At 43.6% G+C, this 25,613-nt stretch overlaps 1 protein-coding gene and 1 non-coding gene across 2 annotated transcripts; both read right to left on the bottom strand.

Annotated features, from left to right (window-relative positions):
• Positions 1-1,347: 1,347 nt before the first annotated feature.
• CPLX4 (complexin 4) lies at positions 1,348-25,613 on the bottom strand. The gene is made up of 3 exons (XM_036323723.1): positions 24,380-25,613; positions 18,425-18,512; positions 1,348-3,066 (listed from the first exon to the last, which is right to left on the bottom strand). Exons 1-3 carry the CDS (start codon positions 24,544-24,546, stop codon positions 2,839-2,841), a joined length of 483 nt encoding a protein of 160 aa, XP_036179616.1. The 5' UTR covers positions 24,547-25,613; the 3' UTR covers positions 1,348-2,838.
• Positions 10,724-10,830, bottom strand: LOC118663948. The gene has a single exon (XR_004970229.1). It is a non-coding gene; the product is annotated as a U6 spliceosomal RNA (small nuclear RNA).

Raw genomic sequence — 25,613 nt, 5'->3', positions numbered from 1 at the left:
TTCGGCTGTTTGTCAATTTTTATTGTACTTTCTCCTTTGACCCCTTAATCCCTAAAAATGCTGACCTTATATGTCCTGACCCAACTAATTAGCCCCATTTACCCTCCAGATGCTTTAATAAGGCTGTCAGGATGCTCCCATGAAGGGTCTTCATTCAAACGTCAGAAGCTTACTACACTTACTGTGGGGTTAGCATCCTAAGTTAAAGGAATGAGCTTTAAAGAAATACAACTTGGAAATGTTTAAAGGTTTTCTGAAATGACATAAGAGAATGAGCAAGCATCGCTTGGTACACTTATGCTATCATTCCACAACTCCAGGAATTAGACATCATCTAAGAATGATGCTGTCAGTTCACAGATGAAGTTCTAACAACATAGTATAGTGTCCCAAGGATAGCAGCACTTTAGGGCAAAAAAGCTAAACTTGGGTACCTTTGGATTTGTTGTACTTATATTTCTGGTTTTGGTAAGGTTTGGACTTTTTCCATAGTAAAGGTTGGTGTTTTTTGTTTTTTTTTTAAAGGCAAATATTTTATGGGATTTCTAAATGTGAATTTAATTTATACAATACCTAATTTTGTAACATTCTCCAAACATAATTTTTTTCAAAGGTACTCCCCCATTCAATCTTGGCTGACAAAATTGGACAGACAGAAAGTGTCAGGGCCCTTTTTTCTTGCATTGGCACTGGAACCTTAGTAGCAACTCCAAGCATAATTTTTGTAGTTCCCCAAATTGCTCTTTCTTTAAATATATATATAATTTATGTCCTGGCTAGTGTGACTCAATTGGTTGGAGTGTTATCTCATGCAGTGAAGAGCCTAGGGTTTGATTCCTGATGAGGGTACATACCCAGGTTGCAAGTTTGATCCCTGGTCAGGGATTGTACGGGAGGCAACTGATCCATGTTTCTCTATCACATCGATGTTTCTCTCTCTCCCTCTCCTCTCTCTAAAATCAATAAAAAAATACCCTGAGGTGAGGATTATGTATGCATATCTATACTAATAAAAGGGTAATATGCTAATTAGACAGGGTCGACCCGACATCTTCCGGTTGTCTGGTCCTCCTTCCGGACAAAGCCACTGTGGTGGGGGCTGAGGCGGAGGTGGTTAGGGGCAATCAGGCTGGCAGGCAGGTGAGTGGTTAGGAGCCAGTGTTCCCCAATTGGGAGAGGGATGTCTGACTGCTGGTTGGACCGGCAGTCAGACATCCCCCGAGGGGTCCTGGATTAAAGAGGGTGCAGGCCAGGCTGAGGGACAACCCTCCCCCCCATGCATGAATTTTGTGCAATAACGGGCCTCTAGTATATATATGTAATATATAATTTATTTGTTGTGAAGGATAGCACATATAGAGAAAAGTGATTAAAACATAAATTACACCTCAGTGAATCATTACAAAGTGAATAGAGAGCTTCATGGGTGTTGAAACACCTTTAGAAGGATCCTATCCTTAGTTTAATGCTTTACTGTAAATATTAAAATTCATAATTTCTCTTCAACAACTTTTTCCTTGGCATCTAGAAGCACATCTGGCTCCCACTCAACATCCCTTTGAAAGGAGGTTACACTGACTTCAGAGCCAGCCATGGCCTTTTCATTTTCACTAGGCCCCACAAATTATGTAGCTAGACCTATACACAAGTGAATAAATAAAACTCTGCCAACAACTCAGAGAAGCTCCTGGTATTCCCCTCACTACTGAGGTAAGAACATTTTTGAATTACCATTGTGATATCTTTTAACTTAGTGTTACTTTAGAAGTTTGAATATTTCTAATATTATATTTATTTAAATTTCTATTTTTTAATTACAGTTTTACATTTAATATTATTTGTATCCAAACTGCTATTTCTAATGTAGACAAAAACCTAAGGATGATTCAGCAATTCCACTTCTTGTGGCATTCCACAAAATGTCACTAAAAACATTGAAAGCAGGAACTAGAATAGATATTTGTATACTCATGTTCATAGTAGTTTTATTCACAATCATCAAAAGGTGAAAGCAACCTAAGTGTCCATGGATGGGATGAATGGATAAGCCAAATGTGGCATATATATCCAATGAAATATTATTCAGCCTTAAAAAGGAAAGAACTTATAATACAATGCTACAGCAGATATGAACCTTGAGGACATTGTGCTAAGTGAAATAAGCCAGTCAGGAAAGGACAAATATTGTATGGTCCACTCATGAGGTTCCTATGATGCTCTACAAGGCTAAGGGCTGATGAAGTCTGTTCTCTGCCTTCGTACCTCATCTTTTACCACATCCCCACTACTGCCCCTTGGCTTCCAACTGTCCAAGTGCCACACTTGATGAAAAGCATCAACAATGTCAAGGAGCCTGGGAGTGGGGGTGGTGTGGTCTTTGCCTGCCAATGAGCCTGCAGCCTGGGCTCCTGGTGGCACCCTGACCTTCCACATCTTTCTCTGAAGGGCTCTGGAGTCATGCTAATGATTGGACTAGGTGAGAATTTGACCTCTAAGGAAGGAAATCAAAGAGAAAATTCCATTTGCTTTTATTTCTTTCTGGCTGTCCTGAAGATCTTTAAGCAGGTATGTGTTCTATGTCATTCACAGCTGAAATTTCATGTTAGCCATATTTATAGCTAAAAGGAACGTATCATTTTCTGCTGCCAGGTCCTAGCTAAACATTCTACCAGGAACAATTAGAACATTAAGTTGTTGTCTACGTGTTTGTAGAGAGTTTTGCCATCACGGTTTTTCTAACCCTGCTCACCATATTGAATATGTGCTGCTCAAGACGTTCCGTAGGAGAGTGGTCACCTCCACCTTGACCTGGTCCCCTTCTACAGCCTCGCCCGCCCTTCACATCACAGAACACTTCTGCTCTGCCGTCTGCTTGATTTCTGTGATTGTGGCCTGGGCTTTTTCTTTTATGGTGTCCAAGTCCATGTTCTGAAGATTCTGTAACTGCCCCAGAATAGAATCCTTATCTTCTTCCTCCTCGTGATCTTCATCTACCATTTTTCGGAGATCTTCGGGCAAATCCACATCATCTCCAGCCATCTGGATTTGGTTCTCATCCATTTCACTCTATGTGGAAAAACAAATGTAGATAGAGAGACCACTCTAAAACAAGCAAACAAACAAATAAACATTAAAAGCAGCAGGAAAACAAAGGTCTGTTGAGGAATGAAGAGGATGGCATGCCTGGCTGTCTCTCAGCAGAGCCTTGGCCTGGTAGCTGTCATGGAGGCTAGGGGTCATGGTTGAGACACCCCTATTTTAGTGCACTTGGGTGGATCAGAACCTCTAGCACAGTGGTTCCCGGGACCCAACAGCCTCACCATCATGTAAGAACATGTTAGAAAGACAAAGTTTTGGGCTCCACCCCAGACCTAGTGAATCAGATACCCCAGTGGGGCCCAGCAATCTGTGTTTTAAGAAGTCCTCTCTGTTGTGCTGATGATGCAAAGCTTGAGAATCAGGCACTAACCGGGCTTTGGGCTTCGGGCTTCAGGCTTCGGCAGCTAGCAGCCCCAGGCTGTGACACAGTGGCCCTGGCTGATCTGATTCTGGAGGGTGGGGTTTGGGTTCACAGTGGCCTGACAGTGCTCCCCCACTTTAGTCATCACTCTTGACTGGCAACTTCTACTTAACTATTGCCTCTTCCGTCCCTTCTACTAGATGGGGGCCCCTCATGGGTGCATAATCTTGTCCACTTCAGCCGTCCATCCTTGGCACCTGGAAGCACGTCTGGCTCCCACTCAGCATTCATGACTAGTCACAGTTCGCCTTACAATTTCCTCTTGTGGTTCTAGGCATGGCTGTCCCCAGATTTCTAAGAGTATGTCACCTGATATCTTTGTTTTGTAATGAGAAAGAAGAATCTAGAGGAAAAATTTCTCTGGGAAAGGTAAGGGCTGTTGACATCCCCAGATGGCTGCTATGAGATAATTTTCCGAGATCAGGTTGTAACAGGTGCTAAACTGGGCCTCAGGGGCAGATAAGATTTAAGAGAACGTCAGAAAAGCAAATGATAGGAAATATCTAAGTAGAATTGAGGACCCACCTCGATACGTTGTGACCAGTCTTGAATTTGTCACCAAAGCACATGACAAATCACATAAATATAAAATTATCATCTTAGTCTTAATCAGACCACATAGATTTGGTTTTAGAAAGGTTTTGACACCTGCTGAGTCCAAGGTGGAGTTCAATCAGCATGTACAGAGAGCATCCCATCCCCTTGCCTGGGCATTTAGTAGTGATAACCATAAACAAATATCGGTTGTCTCCTGGTCCAAATGGTGAGCCAGGGCCATGTGTAAACTTGAGTCTCCATCTCCAAAGTGGGTCTCCAAGGGCCCTTCCCATTCTAACTGTCCAAGGCTCCATATTTCTTCAGCAGATCCTTCGAGAAGCTGGAGGCCACAGCCTTTCCATAGAGCAGTTTCCTGTATTTGTTTCTCTGGGCAGACTAACAGCGAGCCTGACTCTAGAAACAGCTGGACAGGCAGCCTTCTGATGACAGTGCCCCAGAGGCATGGCCCTCACACAGGTCCTCCTGAAGGCCTCTGAGAAGGCCCACTCCCAGAGTCACCTCCCGAGGTCAGAGAAGCCTCTCCGGCACTTAGCCAGGCCTGGGTCCCTCAAAGTGCTTAATGGATTAATTAGTTCCTCGTCAAACTGTTGTGGGGATTAATTAGTTAGTTAATCCCCAGAGGCTCTCAGCCAATCCTCTCTGTCAATTTATTTTTTATTTACCTACCCTAGCGGTTGCCTTCCTGCTGATCACACTCTGGGCAGTTTTACTGGGAGGAGAGGAGACATGGGATTGCAGCCTGTAGAGTCACAGCTCATGTCAATGAGGGACATCTGTCTTCTCTTATGCTCCCCAAAATAACATGTAATGATTTGAAAAGGCATTCCTGGGAATTCTGACACCCCAACCCTCTAGTTGGTAATAAGATCCCAGGCCCTCAGGGGGGTGGGGGTTTGCATTGCACCCGGTCACTGTGACTCCTGCACTCATGGTCAGCCTCATGAGAAGGCCTTGCTCTCTTGGCACCTTACCTCTGGCCTAGGAATGGCCCATTTTTGCTCAATAGGCTCAGCTTTCCTAGCAACCTGGGCCTATTTATTTTCTGTTTGTCACTAGGCTCTCAATTTTGGGAGAAAGCCGCCTAGACACCCAGCTTCCCTACCCGCTGTCAGACTCATCCTCGTGTTTATGGGACCCAGAGGATGCGCACTGATGGAGGTCCTGGCTCACCACCTGACCTTCCTTTTTCCAGGTTGTGGCCCCATCTCTCCCTGGGTCCCTGTGTGTATGCTTCCCAGACACCTGCCCTACTCTTCAGCCTTAGCAATACTCAGAACAGCAGCTCAGGGTACTCTCAGGATGACAGACAGACCAGGTGCTGAGGCCTGGGCAGGCCCCGGAATGCATTTAGGCAGGGAATTTGGTCCTGGGTAGATAGAGTATGGTCTAAAAAGGCCCATCCCTTTGGCCTTGCAGAATTCTCACCCCATGTGAAGGGGTGTGGCCTGAGAAAAGACAGAGGGAAGCCTTCTACAGCATGCAGCCCAAGGCAGGTGGCCCAGTTACTCAGTCTAAAGGCAGTATTGGGTGCCATGGTTGGTGTAACTCAGTTGGTTGGAGCGTCATCCTGTGCATCAAAAGGTGGTGGTTCGATACCAGTCAGGGCACATACCTAGGTTGTAGGCTCAATCCCCAATCAGGGGAATGCAGGAGGCAACTGATTGATGTTTCTCTCTCTCTCTCTCTCTCTCTCTCTCTCTCTCTCTCTCTCTCTCCCCCCTCCCCAATAAAAATAAATAAGTAAGTAAATAAAGGCAGTGTTGGGTGTGGTCAGTGGCTGTGTTCAGAGTTCTACAACCACCATCCTTCTAGAACAGTGATGGCGAACCTATGACACGCGTATCAGAGGTGACACGTGAACTCATATTTTGGTTGATTTTTCTTTGTTAAATGGCATTTAAATATATAAAATAAATATCAAAAATATAAATCTTTGTTTTACTATGGTTGCAAATATCAAAAAATTTCTATATGTGACACGGCACCAGAGTTAAGTTAGGGTTTTTCAAAATGCTGACATGCCAAGCTCAAAAGGTTCACCATCACTGTTCTAGAAGGACAATGCTACTGACTGTCTATCAGCAGCATAGTTGCTTCTGGTGATATTTATAGCACTGGAATCAATTTCCTGGGCTGTGGACACCTTATGACTAAGGGTAGGACAGGGCCAGGGAGTGGCTAGAGGACAAAATGACATGCTCTGGAGCCAAGCCTGAACTCCTGGCCTCATTAGCCCTGGGTCCTCACCAAGTGAGCCAGCTCAGACCTAACAGGCCAAGGGCCAGAGTCCCATTTGTAAAAGGCTGAAGCAGATGCACACTGCTTTCCTGCAGAGATGGCCTAGGACAGTGGGAAGATCATGAGGTTTGGAGTTAGGAGACCTGGTTCATGCCCCAGTTCTGTCATTTGCCAACTGCATGACTTTGGGCAAGTCAACAAACATTTCTGGTGAGGGCCCCCTCAGAGGATTATTGAGCAGATTAAATGAGACATGTTGTGAAACAGATTTGTAAATGTCTAAGACTGGGACAAACAGTGTCTGTGGTTATTAATGTTTTAGAGGAAGAAGGGCAACTTGGTATCAAGGTCTCTGCTAAAAGGGTCCCTGGGATAAAGAAAGCATGGACAACGAAACAGATTGGGGAGGGGGGGTATAGGCCCTTAAGAGAAGGATCCAGGACAAAGCAGGCAATTAAGGAGTATAAGGGGTTTACACAGAGGGCCCTGGGCAGCCTTGCCTTCTCCTGTCTAATGAACCGCCCTGCCAATGGGACCTTGTTTACAATACAAACAATGAATGTCTTGTCCAGGCTTTCTGCTACCCACTGACAGATCTCAGGTTGGATATTTTGACACTGCTCACACATATAGGAAAGGCAGTCATGCCTCATTACATCCCACAAATGTAAGTGCAATTACAGCCAATATGATTCAGCTCCAGGGAGGGGAGGCTTGGTGTTGAGAACCAAGGCATGCATGAATGAATGAATAAATGAAGGAAGGAAGGAAGTGAACTAGCATACAATTAGGGGACTGATAAGCTACACTGTATTCTTAGAGGTTCTGTTTCAGAGGTCTTCTCATTTCTAGAAATCTTATCAATTTGGGATATTGTTTAATGCAGTTAAGAGCTCATTCTTTTCATGCCAACTGACTAGACTCAGTTTTAATCTCTTGGTTTTTAACCAGATTTATAATCTTTTTAAAAAATATATTTTATTGATTTTTTTTACAGAGAGGAAGGGAGAGGACTAGAGAGTTAGAGACATCAATGAGAGAGAAACATTGATCAGTTGCCTCCTGCACAACCCCTACTGGGGATGTGCCTGCAACCAAGGTACATGACCTTGACTGGAATCAAACCTGGGACCCTTCAGTCCGAAGGTCGATGCTCTATCCACTGAGCCAAACCTGTTAGGGCCAGATTTATAATCTTAATCACCAAGTACTGAATGCCCCATTACTTAAATAGCCCCATATCGTGCCTTTGCTCTTCTCTGTGACTGATGGATGACTTTTCATTGAAAGATAAGCACGGCCCTGGATCCAGACTTCCTATGCCCTGGCTCTTGATCAACTGGCCTTCATCTTGTAGCAAATTTGAGATATAATGACAAACTGTCATGGGTGGTTGTATAGCCAAAAAACTGAGCATTCACTAGAAGCGTTGTTAGAGTCTAGTCAACCAGCTTGGTGTGTAAGCAAATACCAGTGTGTTGGATGCTAGGTAGCTTTGATTTGTTTTGGGTTTATCTATTTTGGTCTACATCAGCGGTTCTCAACCTGTGGTCGCGATCCCTTTGGCTGTCGAATGACCCTTTCACAGAGTTGCCTAAGACCATCCTGCATATCAGATATTTACATTACGATTCATAACAGTAGCAATATTACAGTTATGAAGTAGCAACAAAAATAATTTTATGGTTGGGTCACAATATGAGGAACTGTATTTAAAGGGCCAGAAGGTTGAGAACCGCTGGTCTACATGATACCAGACAGCTGGATTAATGGATTTCTTTCATTTTGGTGAGTTGATCTAACATTTGATGTTTATATATTTGTGAGGATCATGGACTTCAACAGTCACTTGTCTTCAACAACCACCCCTCACTGCCTCTAGCTCCGGTGACAGCAACCCCTGGTTCCTGTTCTGCCAGAGCTTAGGTGAGTGGGACTATAGAGCAAAGAATACAGCCAGTCAACAAACACCTCCATAGAAAGTAAAAGCGAGCACAGGAAGGGGGATCTGGGCCAGGCCAGAGGGGAGTAGGCATGAGGATTGCGGGGGCCAGACTCCTGTAGACATTCATCCTTGTTCTGATCAGGGGAGCTCGTCTTGCCCTGACATTTACAGAATGAGTAACCGTGGGAAGTCTCTTTCCCCCTCTCAGCTGGTGTTCTTATCTATGAAGGGGAAATAATATCTCCCTGCCTTCCAGGCTGGGTGTGAGGGTTAGCTGAGAAAGCTGGTGTGGCTAAGAAACATATATTACATTCCCACTGTGCAGCACCAGGGTCCCAGGATTCTTTCTTCCCTTCTCATGTCCCCTTCGGACTTCAGTCCACAGCTCTTTCAAGGGTGTGAGTAGAAGGAGCAAACTGAACTGGGGTAGGATGGAAGGGGAAGGAACAGAGGGCCTGGCTGGGCCTCTGATGGCCCCTTCGTCAGCCTTCTCCCCCCTTCCCCAAACAACTGCTCAGAAGCAGGAGGTTCCAGTGTCCTGCTGAGCAGCCCCTAATTCAAAGGAGGCAGGCAAAGCAAGGTTCACAGAATCATATCTTTCTTTAAGAGACAAATTTTAAACTCATTTCTAATGGCGCTTTCAGTGTGATACTTTGAAAGACAATTCTATTGGTAAACTGTCTTCTATCTTCATCTTTATTCAAACTGAACGATGCCCTTAATACAGCAGACAAACAACAGGTGTAACTAAATCATGGAGCTCAGCAGGGGGCATGACATTATTTTTCAATGACTAACCTAGATTGACAATTCCGTTAATAGGATTAGGGTTCATTGTGGAACTGTTTTCTCTTATTAATTTGGCTTGACTTACATATACATTTTGAATTGGCTAGGAAGAAGGGGCACCTTTGTTTTAAGACATAATCTTGTGGTTTTATTTAAAATATACCACTTCCTCTAGTGGAAGAAATATTACATCTTAATTATAATGTCAAGGAGCCTTTGCATTTTAATACAGAATTATAATTTTGTATTATAATATTATGATCGTAAATTCAGACTTGTTTTTTTCATGAAAATTTATTTTAAAATAACTGATGGCAGATAGATTCTTTCTGCTGTTTTTTATACTTTGTTCTTTGGGTATGGTTCCCACCGCCCCCCCACCCCCCGACTCTTTTTCCCCAATAACATCAATCATAGCAAACCTTTTGCAAAGGTGTGTGTGTGTGTGTGTGTGTGTGTGTGTGTGTAACTTTCACATGCCAGAATCCATACAAGGCATTGAGATAAAGGTGAAAAACTGAGCCCCTTTTTGTTAAGCAGCACAGTGTAGTTGGTGAGAATATTCAGGGTAGAAAAGGCATAAGAGATGTACTCAGGTATTACAGGAGCAAGGAGGAGGGTGGGTAGAGAGATGTCATGGAAGGTTCTGGAAGAAATGGCACTAGACCAAAGTCTTACAGGAGGGAAGGGGACCATAAGGAATAGGGTATAGAGAACAAAGTAGGAAGAAAGTACAGTCCAGGCAGGGAGTGGCACGAGGCTGGAAAGACAGGAGCCACATCATGGGGCCAAGGGGTTTGACTTTATTCTAAACGTCATGGTAAGTCTCTCTCTCTCTCTCTCTCTCTCTCTCTCTCTCTCTCTCTCTCTCTCTCTCTCTCTCAAATGGGAGAAACAGGATCAGATTTGCCTTTTGGAAACCTCACTCTGACATTTTAAGAGGAGCAAGACTCAAAGTCAAAAAGCTACTAAAGAGCCGTTGAAATAAAAGAGGTGAGGAATGATGAGGCCTGCACTTGGGATGGAGTTTAGGAGGTGAAATTAGCATGACATGATTACTTGCTGGAGAAGGAGGAAGAGTTAAGACTTCTGGTTTTCGGAGGGACGGGTGTAGAAAAGTGTAGGGCGGGGCTGGGGGGGGGAGGGGCGGAGGGAGAGGCTCACCAAGGTGAAGCCAACAGGAAGCCCGGTTTAAGGGATAGTGAAGGACTCAATTCTGGAGATGAAGTTTGAGGAGTCCCAAAGAGAGGTGACATTTAGGGAGAAGGTGTGGGATAGAAGTCTGCACAGCAACACACACATAGGTGGTGGCTGGAAGCAACAGCAAAGTGTAGCCATCTGGGGAAAATGTTTGACTGGAGAGGGAAAAGAGCAGATGGAGGGAGTACCCTGAAATATCTGCAAATTTGGGGTGGACAGAGGAGGGTTAGCCATGAAGAAGACAGAGGAGAAATAGTTTGAGGAGAATGAGAACCAGAGAGTGGTGTCCAGAAGCTGAGAGAGGGCTTCAGGGAGGAAGCAGAGACCAGTGCCTAAGAAAACGAAGAGAAACAAAAAGATAATGGAACCATTTGATTGAGTGTCTGAAGGAGGAGTTTCAGCAGGACGGTGGCAACCAGTCCTTTAGGAAGGACACCTAGAAAGCACGTTTACTCTGTGTATTTTCTTTTTTTTTTAATATGGAACGCTTCACGAATTTGCGTGCCATCCTTGCGCAGGGGCCATGCTAATCGTCTCTGTATCGTTCCAATTTTAGTATATGTGCTGCCAAAGCGAGCACTACTCTGTGTATTTTTGTTTGGAGAGACCAAAGAGAGGAAAACCTGAACATACAGGATTAATGGACTGAGATCCAAGTCCAATGTGAGCATCACGGCGTGCCATAGCATCTGAGGCCCTTTAATTACTGGTGATTTGAACACCAGAGGAAATCAGCAGAGCGGACGTGGACATGAGCATGATCATGGCCGATATGTTTTCTTAGATGTGCTGCAGATGCTGCCATTTGATCACTGCACTCATCTGACTCTTTGTGTCATTACTGCAATTAAATGTGGTCACCAGAAGACATGGGTATGACACATGGGATTGTCACTGACAGTAAACAATAACCTCAGAGAGGAGGCCTTTTATAGTTTGTCTCCTCGCAGCCCAAGTTTCCTTTCCCTACTCAGCAACCCAGTGACAACACTCTTTCTCACAGAAAACAGCCACCAAATAACTTAGAAAATATAGTGCTGATCCCCAAATGCGACATTGTTATCCTCATTATACCAGACAGCTCCCGGGAAGACATATTCCTCAAGTCTGCTCACTACTGGGCCTGCAAAAGGGGCCCAGAACCGCCTCCTGCTGGCTACACAACCACGGATGGATGTGACCCTGAGAAATTGTGAATGAGGCACCCCAGTTGTCCCTGGTTAGCAGGGGGACATGTTGAGTGTGCCAGCTCCCGGAGGACTGTTGATACTATTAGTGTGGTGGCTTGCCCAACGTGGACTTTATAAGATGGCCTAGGGCTAAGAATTCTGCAAACTTCGAGGGAGGGGAAGGTTGTTATTAGGAGCCCAATAAGGCCTGGGTGACCCGCTCCTTCTGCCCAGCACCTTTTTTCTTATTAGACAGTTGTGTTCAGTTCTCAACTCTACTGTCCTGGGCGGAGAAACACAGGTTAGAGAGGTTGTGGAGGGCAAGGGCATGAAAAATACCAGGAGAATAAGGAGACTCAAGGCCCGGTTGTCATAGTAAGATTTGTGGTCTTGGGGAAGATCACATGAAACTCAATTTACAGGACTTTTATGGCTATGCATTGAGTGTACACCTATGTCACATGCTTTTCTGTAGATAAAACATAAGTTCAATAAAAAAAGAAATAACAGCCCTAACTGGTTTGGTTCAGTGGATAGAGCATCAGCCTGCGGACTCAAGGGTCCCAGGTTCGATTCCAGTCAAGGGCATGTACGTTGGTTGCGGGCACATCCCCAGTAGGGAGTGTGCAGGAGGCAGCTGATGGATGTTTCTCTCTCATCGATGTTTCTAACTCTCTATCCCTCTCCCTTCCTCTCTGTAAAAAAATCAATAAAATATATTTTTTTAAAAAAAAGAAAGAAAAGAAAAACACCCAGGCACTGGGGTGAAGGAGCCAAAGTGCCATGGTGGCTCAGGAACCCACATCTGCTCTAGGAAGAGACAGAGAGGGAGAGGAGGGGGCTTCCGCGTGCTCCCCAGATGTCCCCGCCTAGCCCACAGGTTATTGCTGACTGTTAATAACAATGCCATTTGCCTTATGGATGACTTTTGATCACCATTTAGAAAAAATAGTCATCACACTGTACATTTTAGCCCAGGGCCTCTTTCGCTTCTAAATGAAAGTTTGTCCTCTTGACCCCCTTCATCCATTTTGCCCACCCCAACCCTTGCTTCTGGCAATCTGTTCTCCCCCTCTATGAGCTTGCTTTTTTAAGACTGCACACATGAGTGAGATCATACAGTATTTGTCTTTCTCTGACTTATTTCACTTAGCATAATGGCCTCAAAGCCCATCTACGTTGTCACAAATGGCAGGGTTTCCTTCTTTTTCATGGCCGAATAATATTCCATTGCATATACGTCATGATGACCATTTGTAATTGCAGTAATGAGGTAAGTAATCAATTAAGTACAGGAATCAAGGTGCCCCCATGAAGGAGATGTATGTCGTGACTTGGGCATCTGTTGTCCCATCTCCACCCTAAGCAGTTTCTCACTGGCCCAGGCCTCTGTCCACCCCCTGCTGCTCTAGGAGGGTAACATTGGCTGGTCAGCCCCTCATTCCTTTCCCTCCAATTCACTGAACACGTTGCCATGGTCTGGAGTTTTCCTAATCACCGTGATGCCCCTGGGCACTGCCTAGCCTTCCAGGGCCTCCCTGGCCCTCAGGGGTGCATCCAGGAAATGAAAATCTGCACTGTAAATGGTTTCCAGATGGCACTCAAGGGTTCTTCTGCAGAATCAGAGGAAGACCTAACATTACACCCAGTTCCGTAGTAGCGACAGCATGAGCCCCTCCACATACATGGACTTGACATAGCATGAGATCAAAGCATGGCATTCAGGCCCTTGGAAATGGCTATCCCCACTCATCTTTCCCCCTAAGTCATCTCCTCTCAAGGCTGCATATGCCAGCTCCACAAGTACTGTCAGTCTTTCAAGACCCCTGGCTTCCCTGATTGCTGTGGAGACAGCTAAAACCTCCATCCTGGCATGCCCTGCATGCCACTGCTCAGGTGCCCCCCTCCCACCTGTCCCCACCCAAGTCCCTCACGCGTGCTGCACCCTCCTGCTTTGTGACAGCTGCTCCTAGGAGGGCCCGCCCGGCTCTTCCAGGCTTGCTAGCACAGGCACTTCAGAATAAAGTGTGCAATCAAAAGAATGGACTTCAAAAAAAGCGACCCTCAGACATTTATTTCTGTTCCCCACCAGCACCACTGTCCCTGCTACAACGCACGGTCCCTGGTCCCTGCGGAAGGACTGAAAACAGTCACAGCGAGGGTGCATTACCCGGGTCTGCCTGTGCCCGCTGCGTCTGGGGACACCAGGGGGCGCCAGGGGCCCGGATTCCTGTCCCGCGCAGCTGCCGCTACTGTGGGCTCCTAGTGGAGCCAGGGTCTGGCTGGGACAGGAATGGCCATTCTGCACAGACAGGAAGCCGCAGCCCGAGGTGTGATGTCTGGTTGAGGGTTGGGGGGAAGGGGGAAGGGGGAGTGGAGACTGGAAAATGTGGCTCTCCCCCAGCGCCCCTTTCTAGCCTGGAGGCTATTGAAGGCCCACTGCACCCAGAGCCTCCAATGGGGCGGGCGGGTGGGTGGGGAACTGTAACCTGTGTCAGCCACGAGGCAGAGGAAGTGGGGGCTGGAGGCAAATGCAAGGTGCTGCGTTGAGGTTGGGGCGTTGGCCACATCTGGGGATAACTGGACAAAGTGGAACATGATGGATCATATCCCCCCAAAAAGCAGTAGTTGTATTATTAGTATTTTTAGTATTTTCTACACCATAGGCAAATTCTTGAAGCATTGTGTGTAGAACCCATCTTGACAAAGTACAGCCATAACTAAGGTGACCCAGCAGGCCCCCATCTGACAGCAAACTCTGCAGCGAAGGATTAAGTCTCATCTCTCTATTTGGATTGTACTGGAATTTAGTCCTTGACTCACAGGTCTGTGGTCAAGCCGTCAGACAACACAGAAGAAGGAAAAGGGATGTGCCCGGCTGCTGGCAGTGGCATTCCGTGACACTTCACTGAAATAGTGACCAGTACAGGTTGTCTTTCCCTAAGGTCTTCATGCAGTTTTAAGCCACGTGGAACTGAAAACTGCACTAAAATTTTGGGACGCCTGGAATATTAAGAAGAGAAAGAGACAGTGTTCAAATCCTTTCTTAAGTCACTCTTTTTCTTTTTTAAAAATATATTTTCATTGACTTTTTACAGAGAGGAAGGGAGAGGGATAGAGAGTTAGAAACATCGATGAGAGAGAAACATGGATCAGCTGCCTCCTGCATACCCCCTACTGGAGATGTGCCTACAACCAAGGTACATGCCCTTGACAGAATCGAACCTGGGACCCTTCAGTCCGCAGGCTGACGCTCTATCCACTGAGCCAAACCGGTCAGGGCAAGTCACTCTTTTTCATGGTTGAGAGGCCTAAGTTCCAATCCTGGTTGTCACTCCATAGCTGTGGGTTTTTAACCTCCCCCACCCTAGCGGCTGTAGTTTCCTTGTGCTAAAAGTGGCGTTAGTTTCTTACATGAACTCAAAGGCCTCGTTTTGGGTTAATGAAAATATCAGGTGAGGTCTCATAAGCATGATGAATTTGAAACAGTACAGAAAAGGGGCTATATGAGCATAGGTAAGCCATGCAATGAAAGATTCTGGACTCCACTGTTAGCCATTTATCAACTTTGTCATAGTTCCTTCCATTCCCAACCCAGCTGGCTTTGGGGAGCAGTACCCTAGGCAATTATAGTTGCTATCACTCCCCAGGGCCTGGCCCTCTCCAGAGAGGATATGAATGTGCAGATTTCACAGCTGTAATTCTTTCCTTTTCCCATAGTTTCTGTTGGAGAGGTTCTTGTCCCACATGCTAGCTTGGCTCAGAGATGTGGGAATTATTTTTCTCTGAAGAGCATCAAAACCCTGCTGCTAAGGCTGAAGGGGCTCACCCCAAGGATCGGGAAATGAACAAGACCACTGGCTCACCACCAAGGAAGAAAACAATCAAAAGCTCTGATTCTTGAGGTTCAGAGACCTTGAGTTGCTGTATTGTTTATAATGTCAGTGCGCTTGCCCATGGTCTCCAAGTCCCCTGGTTGTTATTATGTGCAATAATAAGAGCTATCACATATTGAGATCTTTCCATTAGTCAGGCACTGTACTAGGCTCTTTACATTATACAGGGCGGGGCAAAAGGAGGTTTACAGTTGTGGGCATGCAAAACAGAGTTTATTCTTCTATTATTATATATTAATTATTGTATTGTTTTCCATACCAACAACTGTAAATCTACTTTTGCCCATCCCTCTGTTATCACAGACAAAAACCTTGTAAAGTAGGTATCATTGCCCCATTTTACAGGTGGGGAAGCTGAGGCTCAGATTGTTTTAGAAGCCCCCTAAGGTTGCACCGTGTCACAGTGGCAGAGCCAGAATTGAAACCCATTTCTCATTATATCCCACAGAAGGACAGCAGCGCAGCTGACAAAAATAAATCCTTAAAAAGTCCACCTTTGTGGAAGAGACATGGCCTGTTGGCTGTGTGTGTGTGTGTGTGTGTGTGTGTGTGTGTGTGTGTAATTTCTGCTTTGTTCCAAACAAGATTTGTGATGCTTAATCAGATATACCCAAGGCAGGAGGCTGGAGCTCCAGTTTAGCAGCGTAAATCTGAGTCAGGCATCCTGCCTGGTGTGTGTGTGTGTGGGGGGGGACCATAATGCTGAACAGCAGAGACACCCCAGGGAGCACCAGGAAACCCACCAGACCCTGGGAGTGGAAGGGACAGTGTTTAGAAGTGCTCCACTCTTCCACAATGCAAGCTCGTTGGGAAAAGGTACTTGTTAAACCAGAATACAGGGCACAAAAAGCAAGGCATTCTTTTCAAACTTCGTTGGTCTCAAAGGCAAATGAGTTCAAATGTCATTGGGAGTTTTCCCGTTCTGGGTCCTAGGGATCAATCTCTCCCACAGGGTGGGTCTATTTGACTCTTTGGTGACTTCAGCAGTGATCTTGCATGGACAGTGTGGCCTGTCTCCCTTTGTTTCCTTGCTTGTCGCTTCTGAAGACAGCTTTTGGGGATCTGCAGGAGACCCACTCGGGGAATAGGTTTAGTGGCTCTCATCCCGGGGCTGGGGGCGGGGTGGGAGGACCATGTACTTTGGAGGATCTTCCTCTCTGATTTCTCCAGGTGGAAGATGTTCTCGTAGGGAGCGTGCACCTCCAGAACGTGAAGTTGAACACTGACCTAGAGTCATTTAGAGGAGCTGGGTGATCCCCAGGAGGGGGAATGTCTGAGCCAGAGGAGCTAAGTGCTGGGCCCTCTGTCACCCATGCAGGCCTGGAAGAGTGCGTCTGAGCCCTGCTGCACATGTCACCACATCATCTTCCCTCCGCTCCACCAGTGAAATAAAAACAGACGTGCAGTAGATGCACTGTGAATAGCTTGGTCCTCTCAGCCAAGACAGGTAGGATGGAGCCAGCTGATGACCAGCCTTGCCACATCATTCCCAAACAGAAGCAACCGATCATTCCTTTGACATCGAGGCAGAGTATTAAAGAAGTTGGGCCCTGGGCTCTGCCCTTCTGCTGTGTGGCCTTTGGGAGGAGGGGATGTTCTCTGGGCCTCCATTTCCCCTAATGTAGGAATGAGCCTGCTCACAGAACTGAGAGGAGGAAATGAATTGACACATGCAGAGCACTTGGCACAGTGCCTGCACTTAGAGCTCAATGAATGGCAGCTGTGATCATTAGCCCCATTATGAATTTGGATATAGCTGTTCTAGAGTCTTTAGTAAATTTTCATTAAAATGTCATCTGTAGGTGTTCATTTTGTTGAGTGGAAATGGAAGTTTATAGAAGCAGAATGACTGGGATCCAGTCTTTATGAACTCCTAGTGTAGTGCTCTTTTCACTATACCATGCCTTGGTTATGTTTGGTTATATATATATATATACATACTAGAGGCCCAATGCACGAAATTCGTGCAAGGGGCTCGGCCCTCACAGCCCCAGCTGCCTCAGCTGGCCCTTGCAGCCCCGGCTTTGTCCGGAAGGTCGTCTGGATGGTCGTTCTGCTGTTTGGTCTAATTAGCATATTAGCTCTTTATTATATAGGATATACACACACATACATATAATTTGTATTCATATATATGTATGTGTGTGTGTGTGTATGTGTGTGTGTGTATATATATATATATATATATATATATATATATATTATATATACAGTAGATCCCCCCTTACCCATGGTTTCACTTTCCGTGGTTTCAGTTAACCACAGTCAACCACAGCCCAAAATATTAAATGGAAAATTCCAGAAATAAATAATTCAGACATTTTAAATTGTATGTTCTTCTGAGTAGTGTTATGAATTCTCACACTATCCTGCCCAGTCCTGCCTTGTACATGAATCATCCCTTTGTCCAGTGTCTCCACACTGTTTTTCTCCCTGTCCTTAGTCATCAGTAGCCGGCTCGGTTAACAGGTGGACTGTCGTGGTATCACAGTGCTTGTGTTCAAGTCACCCTTATTTTACTTAAAAACACCACATTCACATGACCTTCATTACAGTATATTATTATAATTGTTCTATTTTATTATTAGTTATTGTTGTTAATCTTTTAATGTGTCTAATTTATAAATTAAACTTTATCATGGGCATATGTGTATAAGAAAAACTTTATACAGTACAGAGTTTGCAGTATCCGCGGTTTCAGGCACCCACTGGGGGGTCTTTAAACATATCCCCTGTAGATAAGAGAGGATTACTGAATACATATATTCATGACCATGATCCTTTGCTGATCATCAAACATTCTCCATTTTTAATTATGTAAGAAATGGTTGGAGGCAAAGTAGAGGAGGGTGGGGATAAGGGGGAGAGATCAACCAAAGGACTTGTATGCATGCATGTAAGCCTAACCAATGGACACAGACACCAGGGGGGGATAAGGACACATATGTAATACCTTAATCAATAAATTAAAAATAAAAATAATAAAGTTAGCATTATAGATTGCAAAAATAAATAAATAAAAAATAAAAATGTCTTTTTATGCAAAAAAATAAAAAGAAAAAGAAAGAAAAGAAATAGTTGGATGTGTATTGTGTTAGGAGTGTCTCACCTTTGGAAGTCTATACTTCTCTCTGAGATGAACTCGGAGGCATGCCCTCTCTGCCTTTTTTTGTGTAAATGAAGCATCTCTTTCCATCCTAAAAGGAAAAGAATAGAAGAAAGTATCAGAGGGTGTAGAGCAGTGGCTCTCAACCTTCCTAATGCGGCAACCCTTTAATATAGTTCCTCATGTTGTGGTGACCCCCAACCATAAAATTATTTTCGTTGCCACTTCATAACCGTAATTTTGCTACTGTTATGAATTGTCATGTAAATATCTGATATGCAGGATGTATTTTCATTGTTACAAATTGAACATAATTAAAGCATAGTGATTAATCACACAAAAAATATGTAATTATATATGTGTTTTCCGATGGTCTTAGGCGATCCCTGTGAAAGGGTCGTTCGACCCCAAAGGTTTGTGACCCACAGGCTGAGAACTGCTGGTGTAGAGCTAAGGAGTTCAGACCTGTGCTCAGAGGAGCCAGACATGGGGCTACACCTTCCAGTCCCACTGCCCTCAGACGTGGGGATGGGTTGTGGGAGCTGCATTTCTAACAAGCTCCTGAGTGACTTTCCAGCCAACTAAAACATCCAGAACTGGGGGTGCTTTGGAGGCACGTGGTATTGGGGTTGTAATATAAAGCCATTTCCCTTCCTTGTCACCCGGCCCCCCCCCCCCAGGGGTGTTCCCTTCCCTGTTTGAAAGGAGGCAGCCCTTCAAAGTGAGACTGATTGCGCACTGCTCTGGAGACCACCTAACTGGACTTGTGATTATGCTGGTTTGAAATAAACTCCCTTGCTTATGATCCCGACAGAGGCAAACACCTTTGGGAATATCTGCAAAGTTCACAATCCCACCTCCCCTCCCTGCCCACAAGAGTGTATTCCTGGGGCTAAATTTACACACATGGCCCTGCCCTCTAGCTGGATTGGATTGGACTAAACTGGGTAAATGAAACCTCTTCGCTGGGAATTTGGCTGGAGCTGGTGGCTGGAGCTGTGACAGGTGAACATGGAGGCCATCAGCTGTTTGCCATGGGTCACCTGGTCAGGGTAATAGACTGAGGAGAGAGCTCCCTGCTGAGAAGAAAGAGCAAAGTTTCCTTGTGAGATAGAAGCAATGGCGAGGGATGGAAAAGAGTGCTAGTGGTTTCCCAACAGCTCTCTGCGTATTGGTTTAGGTCCAGGTGGGGCCTGATGGGATTTCTGCTCTTGGGTTTGGGGAAGCATCTTTGCATGAAGCACTATTTGCATTAAAACAAACTGTTTCATTTTCAGGTGGCTAAACTGATTTCTATTCTCAAATTCAAGTTTTGAAATCATCTTAACCATGACGTGGAAGGCTGACTGCTGGAAGAGCTGGGTCTGAAGCACTCAGATTAAACTGCTCAGCACTGGGCCCTGGGCTCAGGCACCCCCTGAACCCACTGCCTGCCACAAAATGTCAGGCCTGGAATAGGCAGGAGGGAGTACTGGGTTCAATCTTCTAGTTTGGGAGAGGGAAACAGAACTAAATGACTTATCCAAGACATCAGTGACCCGTGACATGGGCAGAAGCAGGTTTTTTTGTTCCTCCCAATATTTTATTATAAAAAATTTCAAACATACAGAAAAGTTAATGGACTTTTACAGTGAAACCCATGTACTCACCATCTAGATTCTACAATGAGCATGTCTACTAAGACATGTTTTATCATATATCTACCCCCCTCTAACCATTCATTTATCCATCTTATTTTTTGATGCATTTCAAAATTGTAGAAATCAGTACTCTTTCCCCCACTGCAACATGCATGACCATTAATTATAGTTATGTCTTTGCTTATAGTTTTATTATCTATTTACCATCTATCATCTATCTACCTACCTATCTATCTTTGTTCTATTGATTCTGTTTCTGTGTATAACACAAACTCCTATTAAGATATAAAAAACATACTGTCACCTGAGCACATTCCCTCATCCCCATTCCCAATCAACACCTACTCCCACTGTGTCCTTACCGTCTTAGATTGGTTTTGACTGCTCTAGAACCTCACAGAAATGTGACCATACATTATGCCTTCTTTTGTGTAAGGCTTCTTTCATTCAGCATAAAAAACTTTTGAGATTTATCCAAGTTTTTCATTTATCAGTTTGTTCCTTTTCATTACTGAGTGTATTCTACCATATGAATATATCACGTTTGTTTATTCATCCTGCTGCTGATGGACACCTGGGCTATTTCCGGTTCGGGGCTACTGTGAATGAGGCTGCTATGAGCATTTCTGTACAAATCTTTTTGTGAGCATGTATATTCATTTCACCTAGGTAAAATCTAGGCATGGAATTACTAAGTGATAGGGTAATTTGGTTGACTAAGTGTAGTTTTATTAGAAACGGTCAGACCTTTACCCCAGTGGTTATACGCTCATACATCTCATCAACCAGAAGAATTCTATCACACTTAGGCCAACTTTTGGTGTTGTGTCTTTTTAATTTTAGCCATTTTGGTATGTGTGTAATGGTACCTTACTGTGATTTTAATTTTCATTTCCATGATGACTAATGATACTGGGCTTTTTTTTTTTTCATGTATTCATTGGCCATTTGTATACCTTTGTGAAGTATTTGTTCAACTCCTTTAAAAAAATATATTTTTACTGATTTCAGAGAGGAAGGGAGAGGGAGAGATAGAAATATCAATGATGAGAAAGAATCATTGATGAACTGCCTCCTGCATGCCCCACACTGGGGACTGAGCCCACAACCCAAGCATGACCAGAACTCGAACCGTGACCTCCTGGTTCATAGATTGATGCTCAACCACTGAGCCACGCTGGCCAGGCTAGAAATTATTTTTATATTCTAGATCCCAGTACTTCATCAGACATGTTTTGCAAATATTTTCTATATTTGTGGCTTGCCTATTTATTTTCTTAATGGTGTCTTTTGATGCACAGAAGTTTTTAATTTTGACATCTAATTTATCACTTAAAATTGTATGGTAATTGCTTTCAGAGTCATGTTTAAAAATCTCTGCCTATTTCCAAGTTGCAAAGATATTCTATGCTTTTTTCTAAGTGCTTTATAATTTTAGCTTTTATATTTTGGTCTGTGATGCATATCGAAGTTGAAGTTACAAACGTTACTGTAGCAATTGTTGTACCATAGCTAAGATAAAGGGACATTTTAATGTAATTAAGAGACATGGAGGGATAAGCAGATAGCTGTTTTATTTAGACTTTTCCAAATGTTTTCTGTTTAGGTGTAGACCTCTTTCAGTATTAATGTTATCAGTAGTGAAAAAAAATCTGAAGATAGAAGTAAAATAAAAACGAATGTGCAGTAGAGTGTATTGTTAGGTAGGTTTCAGATTACAATTAGTGGAGTCAACCCCACAGCTTTTCTAAAATGATGAGGACAGGTTTGAAAGGTTTCTATTTACTAGTATTCATTTTGATGATTGCATGTACTATGATATCTATAGCTCTCTCTACATGAAACTTGTGATGAACTGTTTTGATGACCATTCTTTATGTTGTATTTTTGGTGATGAAGCTCTTGAAAACTCAAGCAATGGACTAGAAGTCATGCCTCTTGCCACGGAGAAGCAGGCTGGTTCCATTGTCTCGTTAATATTTCTTACATTAGATGACTACATAAATTCATAATATTCACACGCACACACACACACACACACACACAAGTAGCTGGCAAATAACCCAATCCAATAAATAACAATATAATTTGGGTGTTTTGGTCTTTGATCTGTCCAGATATAAAATTAAGGAAAACCAGGATATTAGTTAATCAAACAGATGCCATATCTATGAGCAGATTTATTACTGAGACATATTAAATATTTTACAAGATCAGGTGTATAGTCTAAATACCTGACCATTTTGCCCAGCCAGTATGGCTCAGTGGTTGAGCATTGACCCATGAACCAGGAAGTCACACAGTTCAATTCTCGGTCAGGGCACATGCCTAGGTTGCGGTCTCATCCCTGGTGGGGGATGTGAAGGAGGCAGCTGATCAATGATTCTCTCTCATCATTGATGTTTCTCTCTCTCTCCCCCTCTCGCTTCCTCTCTGAAATCAAACAATCAATACCTGACGATTTTCCTTTTATAAGCTCACTTGAGTTGAGAATTTGGTGCTATTGTTCTATTTCTTTATTATACTTGGTGGGTTTTTTGTTTTTTTTTTTTACATGCCATAGGCAAAACTAGACAATATTCAAAGAATGCTGCTTTATTTATTTATTTATTTTTGCCAAGTATTATCTTAGCATCAACATCACTTTTGTGGTTGTATTTACTTTTTAAAGCTGACTTTCATTTACTGCAGAGCCAAGCATAATACCAGTCTAGATAATTTCTAATGATTTCTTTCAGAAAAAATACAATAGACAAGGTTTCCATTAAGTGTAGGTCTTTGTACTTAGTTTCCTCCAGGTCATTAACCTTTTCACTTATAATCACCTTAGCAATAGGACTTAGGCAACTCTTATGTAACTGATCATTAGCAAAATAGCCATAGTGGCAAAAATATTTTTCTTTTGTAACATATACTGAACATTTAACCTCAAGATCAATGTTTCAATTCTTACTTGAATACTAAAAGGCTCTTAAATTGATTCAACCTTGAAGTTAAAATAATTATATATACTTAAAGATCAGTCTTAAAAAAAAAAAAAAAAATAGCCGAAACCGGTTTGGCTCAGTGGATAGAGCATCGGCCTGCGGACTGAGGGGTTCCAGGTTCGATTCCGGTCAAGGGCATGTACCTGGGTTGCGGGCACATTCCCAGTGGGAGATGTGCAGGAGGCGGCTGATCGATGATTCTCTCCCATCGATGTTTCTGACTCTCTATCTCTCTCCCTTCCTCTCTGTAAAAAATCAATAAAATATATTAAAAAAAAAAAAATAAAGATCAGTCTTTAGTAGTGAAAAATTGCTGGTGATATTCACATTTCATAATACCCAACTAAAATATTATGAGTATTTTATTTTTATTACATTTTATATAGCCACCAGAATGTCCTTAATTTTTGGTGGTATATGGCTGAAATAGATAGGGGTGAATTATGATGATTCCTGTAATTTTCTTTAAAAGTTGTTCTATCTATCCATCCATCCATCCACCCATCCATCCAACTAATCTATATATAAGCAAATATGTCACAATATCATATGCTCTGGCCAGTGTGGCTCAGTTGGTAGGAGCATTGTCCCATATACCCAAAGGTCACAGGTTCAATTCTTGTCAGGGCACATGCCAGTCGGTTTGCTTGTGGGAGGCAACAGATTGATGCTTCTTTCTCACATCAATGTTTTGCTCTCTCTCTCCCTTCCCCTCTCTAAAAATATCAATGAAAGTATCCTCAGGTGAGGACTTAAAAACTATATATAATAGGTATATATGGGTATTCATTATACTGTTCTTTTTCTGTATCTTTAAGATTTTCATAATACACAGCCCACAAATTTATTCATAGTCTGAAAAGCAAGTCACGTTGTGCTTTCTAGGCTTTTATTTGCAACATGTGAGATCAAGATGGCTGCACTAAATGTTCTTTAAGGCCCTCTTCCACGTGCCAAATTTGAAAGCTTTTTACGTGCTAGGAGGGTGAATTTCAGAAAACCGATAAAGATAGGCTCACATTTTTTCATTCGAATATTTAAATTGAGGTTGATTACAACATGCACCGATCAGAAAGTGTTAAGCTGCTTAAAAACAGCATATAGATTCACTTTTTCTTTTTCATTTCTATTCATGCAGGTAGGATATAGTAACTGCTGATGCTACAAAACTGTTCACTTTAGCAGAACGCGTTCGCAAGGTTGGAGGCAGACAGACAGCACAAGGAAAGGCATCTACAGAGCAAAGAGGAGGATACTAGGGAACTGGTGAAGGTAAGGCCGGCAGGAACTCCGTTTTGTTTTTAAAGGGAAATGAAGTAGCAGGTACTCACTTATCCTCGATCATTTGCTTCTGATATTCCTCATATTCCTCTCTGGTCATCCCTTGAGCTGTGGCAGCATCCGAGGTCCCTCCTTCTTCTTTATTTTCTTCAGACCTGCCACCAAATCCTAAATTCTTTACCTGGTTACTTATCATAGTTTTCATAAAGAAAGCCATTGTTTCTGCTCCAGAAAAAGAAACCCAAAAACTCAGACTAAACCTGAAGAAGAGAAAAAAGACAAACTCTCCAAATATCTTCAATGACAGCCAGGCCTTTAAGAGCAAAGGGCTTTGCAGGGCCTCATGTCCTCAAGGGCGTCCTGATGGAGAAGAGTGGTTTGCGGCTGTAAGCTGGATTAGAGGCGAGCTACCTCGGATGCAGGGGCAGATGGTTCAGATTATGGAAGCCTACAATCAGATGGAACCAACTACTTTCTGAATTAATACACTAAGCTAATTTCAGAGGGAAAAATCCTTCCCATTTCCTACCCTCCCTCCTCACCCACTTCTAAGTTTTATATTATGCTAAGCACATCCAGAGTTCTTCAATTAAATTAGTCTGACATTATATGGCTGTAGTATAATTTCCAAATTCTAGCCCAGAGCATGTCCTATTGAAAAGCAAGTCCAATGAGACTCAAAACCCAAAATGCTTCATTAAGCAAAAATAATCCGTTGATCCATCATTTTATGTTATTGGACTTTGCGCTATGCAAGGATTCGCCTTTGATTTGCTTGGATTCTGTCCTGCTTTGGTGGTTACTGTGTCCCATACAAAAACACTTAACTGTGGCAAGTCCAAAGGGACTGCCAGTGGGTCCTTAATTTACATCTGGAAGATTCTCCCAGCCTTCTGCACTGAAATGGTGCATGCCTGCATGGAAGTGATGCTCTGGCCACTTTTCGGTGCTTCCATCCTGATGGTAGGGACATATAGGTCACATCATCAATGTGATGGGTCGCCTTCTCTTACATACAGTCCACTTTCTGGGTGCTCTCTTTAAGCTCAGTGGTGTACAGTACTTGGAGAAAACCTTTGACAATGTCTAGTCACATAGCAGGTTCTCAATGGTCCTGGTTTTCCTCAGGTCAAGGGAGGAATCTAGTACGGCTAAGACTTTAATCTACATTAGTATCTTTCTAATTAAAGCATTCCAAAGCAGGGGTGAGGAGGAGATGTAGGCTATTTTTTTAATCTTTATTGTTGAAAGTATTACATAGGTCCTCCCTCCCCCCCACCCCCA

The sequence above is a fragment of the Myotis myotis genome, unplaced genomic scaffold (genome assembly GCF_014108235.1).
Source record: "Myotis myotis isolate mMyoMyo1 unplaced genomic scaffold, mMyoMyo1.p scaffold_m19_p_9, whole genome shotgun sequence".
Lineage (NCBI taxonomy): Eukaryota > Metazoa > Chordata > Mammalia > Chiroptera > Vespertilionidae > Myotis > Myotis myotis.
This window is presented reverse-complemented; position numbering and strand designations above follow the sequence as displayed.